The 12585-nt window shown below is 42.2% G+C and overlaps 1 protein-coding gene across 1 annotated transcript in view; it reads right to left on the minus strand.

Moving 5' to 3' along the window:
• UCHL3 (ubiquitin C-terminal hydrolase L3) overlaps positions 1 to 12585 on the minus strand; it is a 42827-nt gene that overhangs the window by 15960 nt on the left and 14282 nt on the right. The window contains exon 6 of the mRNA XM_075265424.1: positions 11604 to 11651. Coding sequence (XP_075121525.1) covers positions 11604 to 11651 — 48 coding nt within the window. The remainder of the gene's footprint in view (positions 1 to 11603; positions 11652 to 12585) is intronic.

A 12585-nucleotide genomic window follows, 5' to 3' on the forward strand; every position in this document is an offset into this window, starting at 1 on the left:
GGGAAATAAAAAAAAATAAATAAATCTGAATTGTTTGAGAGTTTAGTTACGCTTTAGTGGCTAATTCATATACTGTATGAGAAAGACAGGAACATTTCTTCAAGACATCACTAGCAAACATAACAATTACAGATCATTTTCCAGCCAAAACAATAAAGTATATAAAGCATGCTGCGACCTGTCAGTATATGAGAAGTAGGATTCTCTGTTGGCAAAGAAAGTCAATTTCTCAGTCATTTTATGAGGATACCTATAACTATCACTCCTAATCCTGTAAACAGACAAGTCATTCCAACAAAAGTTTAGTTTTTTTTATACATTAAATATACAAATTATATCAACGGTCAACAACCTAGATTACAATAAAAAAAAAAAATTATTTATAAAATTATATATCTCTATATTTTGTCAGGGTCTGGGGTTGCTAGGTGGGGTGGCATAGACAAGTCCAAATTCTTTAGTCCAAAAACAAAAGGTAGAGTTTTATTTTCCCTCAAAAAGATAGTGCAGCAACAAAAGGAAACAATACAAAAAATAAATACATGCCCGGCTAGGCTCTAACTGAACATAGAATAGGTTACCTCACCTAGGATAACAGAAATCAAAAAGCCAGTAGAATCATTCAGGACACAGCTCCAAAAATATGACCTCTTTCACTCTCCAGCCAAGCTCTGCCCAAGTGTTGCTGCTGGAGCAACTTCTTAAGCCTCCTTAACGAGGAGACTCTCTGCAGCTGGATCGCTGCCGAAAAATCCCCAAAGTGTGGACTGGAGGGGGGGGGGGGGAATGACAGGTCCCACTACCAATCCTACCTGTCATTCCTAAAAATCCAGCCCAGTACTGAGCATTTACCAAAATGCTCAGCAGACATCCCCACCCCCAAACACCCCCTCCATTACCTGACCAGCCATCGGCTTACAATATTATATCTATGTCTCACACACGGTTTGTATAAGTAGTGCAGCCTCTTCACTGCCTACCAGGCACATACTGTAGATGTACACTGTATAGTGGCTGTATTCAGTATTACAGCTCAAGCCCACCCCTCCACATATTTCTTTTTCCTTCTAACTACTAGCAAAGTTCCCTATAAAAACAAAGGTGAGAATACTGCAGGGGTATGGGAATAAAGATCCTCAACCATTTATGCTGGTAAACTACAAACATTTACATGTATATTACACACATTTAGGGTACATAGGCTATGTTTATTCCACAAAGGTCTGTTTTTCATAGACAAACTGGTAAATTCAAGGTCTAAGTGTACCAGTGCATATATACTTCAGTGTGAAAATTCTGATATTAATGTTCATTTATTACTTTAGTGTGTTTTTCTATAAAGTTTTTTGGACTCCTAACTAGGTGAAGAGGTGCATTTTAGACACACAAAGTCACATCTAGGTTTAAGCCAGGGAATGTGGCTTATGCGACAATCTGTGCCTCAACTGCGTTAAAGTTTTTGCATAAAATTCTGGCATATAGTAAGCCACCAGAATCTAGGTATAGAATTAGACCAGACATCCCCAGACTTATCATCTGGTATCAGCTACTGTCATACATCTACACTGCCTGTTAGTAAGTGTGGGACTGCACACGTTTTCGAGGTTCTTCACAGATACATATTCTATGCTATAAGCAGCCTGCAGTGGCGATTTGCACAGGTGAGTGCTGTCTAACAGTGCATCAGTCCTTGCAGGCAGGATGTACTAGTTGTATTATGTCCTCTGAAGTAATAAATCAGAGCGGGCAGGAGAGCCAAGCAGTGACAGGAGCACAGCAGCTGGTATCTTGCTGTCCTCACTCTTCTTGACACATACCAGCTGTCTGCTCATAACAGCAGAAGAAAGCTGAATTCCTCCAGTTTATCTACTTGGCCCAAGGAATTGTCACTCTGGGTTCACAGACACACAGATCTATTCTGGGAGCTTCCTGCGGTTGCTGCCTTTTGAAAACTAGATGCATTCTGAAATATTCAGCAAAATACTAGAATAAGCACTGATGCTGCCAACAATACAGTACAGCCAGCTGGCACCCAGGCCCTGAACTGGCTTCCAAACCCAAGACCCACAAACATTCAGGCATTTCAAAGAACTCTATGCCTATGACACTTCATTATATACTGTGTTGCAAGCAGAGGACTGCACATGCTTTACCTTAATCTTAGAGTTTCTATATTTAGTTGTAAGATTTACAAGTGATGTGTAGGATATACATTCAGAGCAGTACAACATCCTAATGATCCCAGAGAAATGTGTACATATAGATCATATACTTTATAGCAGGATTTCTGAGTAAAAGCAAAATAAATCCTGACAGGTTTCCTAGGAGTGACAGTTGTCCCGATTACCCAACCCACACCAGTGACTGCCTTCTGTGTATATACTAATACAGGAAAAGCTGTCAATCACTGTATTAGCAGGGTGTGCAGTAGCTCTCTGTCTATCTTAGAAGTCCTTTCAGGATTTTCTCTGCTTTTTCTACTCAGAAATACCTCTCCAAATCATATACTGTAAACCAATATAAAGCTCAGTCCCCCCTGCCCTATGCTCAGATATGGCAGCACAAGTCACCATAAAAATACACTGTAACATTGGCCTCTCTTTACAGAGATCTTTTCTGCATGTCAAGTCCTTACATACTAGGTTGTGAAAACCAATGGCATTTATTGATGAAAGGGTCTAAAGCCCATAAAGCAATGTTCTTACTGAACGCCATTACACAACAGATGTCAGGTAATCGACATGTTATAACTGCGTCCATATGTCAATTACACTCAATACACCCAGCTATTACGTGGGTACATCAGAGAAAAGATGAACATAACTGCAATACTGTGGGTTGTTAAGGACAGACACTGAGTGTAAAACAACGCACCCGATCTCCATTTAAATCAATACAAAGTGTCACAGACACAGCTAGTGTCCACTGCTAATGTCCGCACAAGATTTTGAATGGACATTAGCAGCGGACACTAGCTGTCGGACACCGATGGTAGTGTGAACGCTCCCTTACAGTTATCTCTGACATGACACACAAGAAGAAAGTGCAGTAAAAGATTGCTGCACGAAAGGCGAGAGGTCTACACTGGATCTATGGCGCTCATTCAGTGTTATTCGAGGAATAAAATGCCAGTGTACCCATTACCTGTAGCCCAGTGTGTATACAATTCAATATTATAACAGGTCAAGGACCAAAGGGCATCCATAACGCATTCTTTATATTGGAAGTTGGAGATATCTAGGTGGCCTTTTCCTTCACTGGTTAGGTCTTGCCTGTATAAAACTGTATCTGTCTTCTACTGATCTGTGAGCCCTGAACAACTAAAGAGTTTTCAATACTAAAAGCGCAAGGCCCCGCAGTCAGTAAGCTCCTACAAGAGAGAGCAAGGCCCGGCAGTCAGTCAGCTCCTACAAGAGAGCGCAAGGCCCGGCAGTCAGTCAACTCCTACAAGAGAGCGCAAGGCCCGGCAGTCAGTCAGCTCCTACAAGAGAGCGCAAGGCCCGGCAGTCAGTCAGCTCCTACAAGAGAGCGCAAGGCCCGGCAGTCAGTCAGCTCCTACAAGAGAGCGCAAGGCCCGGCAGTCAGTCAGCTCCTACAAGAGAGCGCAAGGCCCGGCAGTCGGTCAGCTCCTACAAGAGCACATATGACTACATGTAAACTGTTTTAGATTAGTGCTGGTATCCATGATGGAAACGGATGATTGGGAAGAGCTTCTATATGAAAACAAGTTATGACTACATGAAAAAGCCATCTTCACCATGGTACATAGCTAAAACCATGAAGAACAACATAACATTTTTAAGTAAATAACATGTAAAGCAGTGTGCCTGAAAGGGTCAATGTTTCATCTGCCAAGTCTCCATTAAAGGGATACAACAATAATGAGGGGATTACAGACATTCCAACACATTATATTTTGTTATTTAGAGATGTGCGCTCCACAGGAATGTACTGCGTGTGTGAAGTCTTCACTGCTCTGTATATCCTCTGCCTGCTAACCTGACAGAAATAAGAGTGTTTCCAAGAAAAGAAACTCCTACACATGTCCTGTTCTGCAGGAAAGTATATTCATAGCTGTATTATTTAAGATATACAAGTCTTTTAGTTTGTTGCCTTAAGACCTCCCTCCTATGACATAAGAGACTGCAGGTGTCACAGCGCTGAGGGCATCATGGCATTACCTTGTTTTAACTAGAATCACGCATCATTTAACCCATACACTGGAGAAGAAAAATCCCAGGCTTTATTCTAAATTGACTATTATGTAACTGTGACAGAAGTACAAAAGCCTCTATACATGTGTGAGTGTGAAAAATATATTTATTTGGATAATGAATCCAAATCAATGGCAGACGTTCTGAGCATGGAAAACCCATCTCATGCTGATACTTGTGCGACAAAGTTAACCCATACATCACTGAAGACAGTATTTCCATCTTGCTTCTATTATACCTATATTGAAAACAGCAGCATTTCCACAGGAATAATGGACATGCTGCGATTTTTTAAAAACATGTCTGCCGGGCCTTGCGCTCTCTTGTAGGAGTTGACTGACTGCCGGGCCTTGCGCTCTCTTGTAGGAGCTGACTGACTGCTGGGCTTTGCGCTTTTAGTATTGAAAACTCTTTAGTTGTTCAGGGCTCACAGATAAAAAAAAAAAAATTCTCTAACCCTCACTATTCCCTAGTATCAAGTGCAGGTCATTTTGATGCTCTATGTGCTATTTAAGCTCTGTATGGTCAGGAGGGCACTGTCAGGCAGATGGTCACAATTCAGAGATTCAAATAGAGATAGCCTGGCTAAACCACAGAACTTGGAACAAATCCGGCACCCCCCCCCCCCAACCGTCAAACCAGAACCACCACGGCCCAAATAAAGGTGACCATAGATGAAAACAAAGAGCAGTACATCGAAGAATGGCTAAACAAAATAAATAACTCCAAGAAACTCTACGTATACCAGTCACTGCACAGGAACTACACCATGGCCACCTACCTGGAGGAAATACTCCACCCCAAACACAAACAGACCCTAAACCAGTACAGATTGAGCGCCTAAAACCTTGAGTTTGAAATGGGGCAGCACAAGCAGTTGTACAAGCCACGGGAAAACAGACTATGCCAACACTGTGACCCAGGGGTCCTAGAAGACGAGGCCCATTTCCTACTACACTGCTCCAAATACTCAGCAACGAGGGCTGTCTACTTTGAAAGACTCTCTTCCCACATCCCAGACTTCACATCTGCAAACAAGAGGGAACTCTACATCCTACTGGGAGAAGGAGTCCACTGTGGAGATCGCTGCCCAATACGTGTCCAGTTGCCACCAAATGAGGGAGAAGATGAAACCCCCAAAAACTATTAAACCTCCTCATCACCCCACCAAATCACCCGCCCATACCCACATATCCTTAACAAGAACGGCAAGACCCCAAAGACTACCATACCACCAAACCGCACACTCCACACCAACCATTCTTTGCTTTGGCAATACCAATTGTGTTTTCGGTTGTGCCAATAAAGCCCTTTTGCATTTGTATTTAGTATCGGTAGCATGGATTGTTCAGAACGGTGGGGAATTAGAGGAAAAAAGTTTCAACTGTGCCAGAACTAGTGTAGCTACACATAGTAACAGATGCTAAGAAGTGGAGTTGGTTGAAGGTCCTCTACAATAATCTAAAAGTCAACTCAAAACTCTTTGTAGGAGGCATCTAATAGATCCGGCACGGTGCGTTTTGAACAACTAATTAAGATTTAACACACACATTTTCTTTCCCATAGATTTGCAGTGGAACATCACCAAATTCTACAACAGGCTTTTTTACATTCTGTATGGACATACCCTAATTCTTCTATCTTCCCCAGCTGTACACATAAACCAGCCATGTCAGCAATAATGAAGAGGACAGCCTGGATTTTGAGTCTTATCCTTTTGACCTAAGAACACAAACATTTGTGGCTCAATTTCCTTTAAAAGGCTAGCGTGCCAAAAATCTTATGACATCCCACAGCTGAACATCTTTATGGGCATTAAATCTTTTCATCAGTCGAGGGGTTTGTTTTGTCACTAGTCTCCGGCTTATTGCCGAGGGTCACTCACTTTTAATTCCTTTAATAACTTGACATTTCTTGGTGAAACTCCCTCACTTCCTCTGAAAGCATTTTTGTGTACAGACAAAATACAGAACACTTCAGAGAATAAACAGGACCATTAGAGGGTTCAGGCCAATGGAATCTTACACAAAGTCTAGATTCATGCCTAAATGGGAATTTCCAGCAAAGCTGAAACAGAAGAGCTGCTGTTTTCCAGAAGCGCTGGCATCAACAGCAAGTGAGCAGAATCTCACATCAAATCACAAGTGTTCTCATAGAAGAGGTGGCAAAACGTTGGGTGCGAAAGGTACACAGCCTATGTAAATAAAAATTAAGCTCTGCAAGTCATTGTGGTGGGATACAGAAGCACTAATGTCCCTTGTGCAATGACATATTTCTCAATAAATTGGGTGTTACCACTCTGTTTTAAAGGAGTGTGCCCATACACTGTCCAACAGTCAGCACTTGTTAGAAACGCTCATTGTGTAGGGACCAAATGGATAACACAGTTGTCAATCTAATTATACATTTCTAGCAGGAGCAGTACAATGTCGAGTTCTAAAAAGAGATGATCCAGAGAACTGACAGCTCCTTTGTATATCATACTGCACATATATTCTACACCCACCCATAGACATATCTCCTTTATGTCAGAAAAGGCTAATATAATACATATTCGCTTTATAATGTACAGTGTATAGCTGAAAAGTCAAAACAAGTACACAAGATTAACGTATAGACATCAATAGAAAGAAAAAAAACACAACAGCTAGTCACTTGAAACTGAACATTTGCCACCTGGCATCCAGTCTCTCTCTACAATGACTAGTTGTGCAACTTTCTAATTTTATAAGGAAAATGTCAGCAACCCTGTACAGTATGATGTATCTAGTGCATTTACATATTACAACCCTACTAAACGCATTTCCTGAATTCCCATCCTCTGGAAAGCAAGACTCCCTGCCCAGGACATCAATAAGTGCCCCACCAGGTAATCTCTAGCCCATAGTTTAGGCATGTGAACTGTTAAATAAAGTAGGCAGCGAACAGCATGGAGGAGACATGTGTCTTTACATCTACGACCTGACCCTGAAATAACACTTGCATTTTTCTTCCTATGCAACGCTTGCAGACTGCTTCCTGGCTGTGAGAAAGCGGCAAGTCTCAGGAGTTCCTACTCCTAGTTCTCAGGCCAGCATGACAAATATGTCACACGATAGAGTAGAAAGCATTGGTCCTATGGGAAATCAGAAGATCATCATCATGAAACATCCACACAGATTGCTATGAAAAACTCTAAGGTGCAGCCACGTTAAAGAATTGTATTATAAAAAACACAATATAATACAATTATTAGCAGAATCCCATTCAAGATAGACGATTCCAGTAAAAAGCTGTAAAAGTCAGATCCCTGCCTTTCTGTTCCTACTAAACTTCTGCATCTAATTTCGCTGTTTGTATATTATGGAATATATCTAAAACAATTCCGCCATCAGGTGAGTAAATGAAAGGTTTTTAGGGTATTTACTAATATAAATAAACCAAAAACTGTCATTATTAGAACTGGTAACACCTAAAATACTGTATCATAGGTTTACATAATACATACTAAACACCTACATTCACATTCTACTAAGTAGCACAGGACACACAATGGTGTTGAAGAAAAAAAAAAAAAAAAATACATTGGGGCCGATAGTTTTCTGTTACATCTGCAATTTTTTTTTGTAAGAAATCTGGTTTAGGACAATAGAATTGCATACATTTCCCCTTATTGCTGAGAAGGCATGTCCACACCTCGCCAGATCCGGGGCTATGAAGAATGACAAAAGTAACGCCAGTCTTCATAAATATGTCCACTGTGCCTCAGCAAAGGAGGAAACAGATACAATTTCAGCAAAGAGATCTTTATCTGAAGGAAGAATAAAATTGCCTAAATTGTCAATTTCCTCTATATATTCATAACATACATTGTTTTGGTGACCACTAGTACAATCTAAATTCATCAAGGGTTTATGGATCCTTCGTTTTCTTTGTATAATGTGATATTTTGGTATAAGACAGGTTCAGTGGCAGAGATCTCTGATCTCTATCAGTTAGGTATGACCACTGCAGTATATTACAGACACATCCCTACTCTGGATCACACAGGGACAGTGGCAGGTCACATCACACAGCCATAAGAGAATTATTGGAAAAGAGAGGGGTCTACAAGTAAAACCAATAAGAGTCTGTTACTACCATTTCACCACCTGGTCAGCATTCTAAGGACTTCAAGGGTTTGACACAGACTGACTGCGGAAGGGGTGCTTACGTTCTCCTTATATAACCATCACTGCCATTTTTTGGTGAATTGTAGGAGCTTTGCTGCTTCTGTCTGACAATGACTGTCAGTCAATTATGAAGAAGGGAGTCAGAGCAGGAGTCAAACTGTAGAAAAACTGAGAAGTTGGAGTCTGTGCTTTGGCCTACCGACATGACAGCCACAAGGAATATGCAACTTATTGCATAGATTTCAAAGCCCAACCATTTCAGCAGGCCTTCCAACACGACCAAGGATATTAACCCAAGCAGTTTTCTCCTTAAAGAAATTATACATTTAGTCTTTTCCCTATTTCCCACAGGATAGGCTATAAAAGTGTCTGATAGAAGTGAATGAGAGTTAAGGAAATGTAGCACCCATATCCAAGTTTCTGAAACGGCATACTTCAAACACCTATACCAGTGATGGCGAACCTTTTTGAGACCGAGTGCCTAAACTGCAACCCAAAACCAAATAAATTATCACGGAGTGCCAACACGGCAATTTAACCTTAAAACTCTGTGGGTCCACAATTGCGGACCCACAAATTACAGTCATGTGACTGGGGCTTTACAGATCTTGTACTGAAAGGTAAAGGTCTCTGCATTCTGTACTTTTAAACAATTAATTTTCACTATTTACATCGCACAGGATCTGTTTTATAGTTACCGTGCAATGTTATTACATCCTGTACTAATTTCACGTCTGCTATAAAACAAATACTGTGTGATATACATAGTGAGGGGACCCCACACAGTACAATCTGCCCCTCAGTGGCCCCCCCACACAGTACAATCTGCCCCTCAGTGGCCCCCCCACACAGTACAATCTGCCCCTCAGTGGCCCCCCACACAGTACAATCTGGCCCACAGTGGCCCCCACACAGGATTATACCTGTATACTCCACAGTAGCCCCCTCCCACACAGCATGAACTGGTCCACAGTAGCCCCCTCCCACACAGCATGAACTGGTCCACAGTAGCCCCCTCCCACACAGCATGAACTGGTCCACAGTAGCCCCCTCCCACACAACATGAACTGGTCCACAGTAGCCCCCTCCCACACAACATGAACTGGTCCACAGTAGCCCCCTCCCACACAACATGAAATGGTCCACAGTAGCCCCCTCCCACAGAGCATGAAAGATCCACAGTAGCCCCCTCCCACACAGCATGAAATGGTCCAGAGTAGCCCCCTCCCACACAACATGAACTGGTCCACAGTAGCCCCCTCCCACAGAGCATGAAAGATCCACAGTAGCCCCCTCCTACACAACATGAAATGGTCCACAGTAGACCCCTCCCACACAGCATGAAATGGTCCAGAGTAGCAGCATAAAATGGTCCACAGTAGCCCCCTCCCACAGAGCATGAAAGATCCACAGTAGCAGCATAAAATGGTCCACAGTAGCCCCCTCCCATACAGCATAAAATGGTCCACAGTAGCCCCCTACCCACACAGCATGAAAGTCTACAGTAGCCCCCTCCTACACAACATGAAATGTCCACCGTTGCCCCCCTCCCCTGACAGTGCAAACAAACACAATATAGTTACCTGAAGAGCTGCCAGGTGTTCTCTCTTCTGTTCACTGCGCGCGCTGATGACTTACGTCATCACGCCCGCGCTTGTTCAGAGGTCACACTCTGTAGTCAGTGTAGGCCGCGTAGTACGCGTGGCCTACACTGAGCTACACTGACAGCTTTCAGCTGGATGCGCATTTGCACAACCAGCTGAAGGCAGCGATCGCTCACTAACGGGGAATCCTGCACCGGATTCGCCGTTAGTGAGCGATCAGGGCGACAGCACGCGTGCCAGCAGAGGGGGCTCTGCGTGCCCTCTCTGGCACGCGTGCCATAGGTTCGCCATCACTGACCTATACTGTTTCCGTAAAGCCCAACCATTGATGACATTCTGCATTTAACTCAACATCGTCATGACGAAACCTAGGGTGGATTCATTTTGAGACAGGTGCAGGTTCCAGAGCAGGGTCCCCCAAGTGTCAGAAATTTATGGAATGTAAACATGAAGAGGAGTAAATGACATTTACTGCATTGAGGCCAAATAGAGACTACTAGATGACTAGGTTATCGCCAAAAATGTATGAACACACACAAAAACATTTACAGTTCAAACACTGGTTATGGGGATAATATCACTCCTTAAGGAGAGAGCACCTTCACAGGCGTATGGAGTCCTACAAAGCCATCTTCGCACCACTGGGGGATTATGGAAAACAAAAATGCAAATCTGTTTTCCAAGATGTAAATAGGAAAACAGTGCCTGTTAGCTGCCCTCTTAATCATCATGCATGACTTTTTCAACAAGTTATGCTATGATGCGAGGATTAGCAAAACGAATAGATCCATTCCAAAAGGAACAGAATCCCAGCTGTGGACAGCGCTGTTTCAATCTGGTTGGATCTCTTCAGGACAGCGTAGGAAGAAATGGTTTGAAAAAGTCATGCATGATGTTTAAGAGAGCTACCCCTAGAGGCAGCAAACAGGGGCACCGTTTTCCTATTGACATCTTGGAAAACAGATTTGCATATACACTGGGAGTGGGAATAGCTATAGGGGCGTTTCATGAGGTAATGCAAGCACTCTGATAAACTATTGCTTTCACAGAAACATGGCGCATCATTAGAAAGTTGGAGACATCACCGCAATACATAGCTATGGAGTGTAAAACATCTTTAGGTTTGTTTCCATATTATGTGAGAAAAGTTTGTTAAGGATTGTACATCAGCCATGGATCAGCAATTTAAGAAAAAAAGGTAGGTCAATTTTCATATGACATGACCCACCCCCGGATTTTGCTGTACGAGGTCAGTAAGTGAAAGGTTCCCTTTAACACGGGATTCAGAATCCATTGACTGTTATATCCCCAGATAAATATAAACCACATCATAGCTGAAGAGTCTCTACCACCAGGACATTGCACAATTTCTAGCATCCACATAGGTGTGCTTACACCTTTCCTACATTTCGGACTCCTTACATGTCAGCCATAGTTTGCGAACAAGTTATAAACGGATGTTTTAGGTCTAGTGATTCTGCAGGATGATTATTATACAAGAGATTCTTATACGCCAATATTTTCCCAGACAGGGGTTTCAATTACATGTGAATGAGCAGTATCAGTGTCAAGTCTGTTCCCTGAAAATTGGCAAGACTGAAATGGGCACAAAACACAAAATAAAGAAGTCTTACCTCAGACTGTCCCTCTTGAGCGCTGCTCTCATGTGTAACCCGAATACTCTGAAATTGGATAACAGCGTAATAATCTTGTTAATAGCTACAGAAATACTTGTCTAAGCCACACTGCAATAAAACTGGACCACAGGAATACTAGGCATGTACACAAAGCCAAACAAGATTTTCCAAGAAGAAAAAAATAATAATTTACCATAAGTAAAAACAAAAATCTAACCAGTAACTAGTTATATCTAGCAAGCTACAATATATGTGTGTGGGACAGGTCACATATTTTAGCTCATCATTTACACTCTTATAGTTTATCCTACAACAATATGCAGCATTGTGCAAAAGGTTTAGGCAAGTGTGGTAAAAATGCTGTAAAGTAAGATTGCTTTCAATAATAGAAGTCTTAAAGGGAGTCTACATTTCAAATTTCATATTTTAGTTAACATGCTGGAATAGCCTTGAGAAAGTCTATTCTAGTGCTATTGCTGGTGTTCTTCTGCTTGCCGCTATTTTTTAGATATATTGTATATATGTAAATGAAGCTCAGGGAGCACAGGGGGCATTCCCTCTGTACTTTGAACACAGCAGCGACATACCAGAATGCCACCTCATGGCCCTTTATATGTTTGTTCTCTGCATCTTCCTCTTTTTTCTGAAAGCAGCCGCCATTGTTTTCAGTGAGATCCAAATCCCAGTCATGCGCTGTGCGGTCACGGAGGAAGAGAATCAAGATGATCGGGGTAACATGCACTGTATGCGTGGCCCAAACCCAAAGTGGTTCAAAAACAGCTATGAGCAGAAGAACACCAGAGGTAGGACTAGAATAGCCTTTCTAAAGGCTATTCCAACGTGTGTTTACTACAACTAGTGAGCATTTGTGGTCAGCACCACATTTACTTCTATTGGATTTCGGGGGCAGTAATCTCCAGTCGCACAGAAGTCAATAGAGCATTGGCCATAAATCTGTGCCACCATTTCATTCACAGGG

The sequence above is a fragment of the Leptodactylus fuscus genome, chromosome 2, assembly GCF_031893055.1.
Source record: "Leptodactylus fuscus isolate aLepFus1 chromosome 2, aLepFus1.hap2, whole genome shotgun sequence".
Classification (NCBI taxonomy): Eukaryota; Metazoa; Chordata; class Amphibia; order Anura; family Leptodactylidae; genus Leptodactylus; species Leptodactylus fuscus.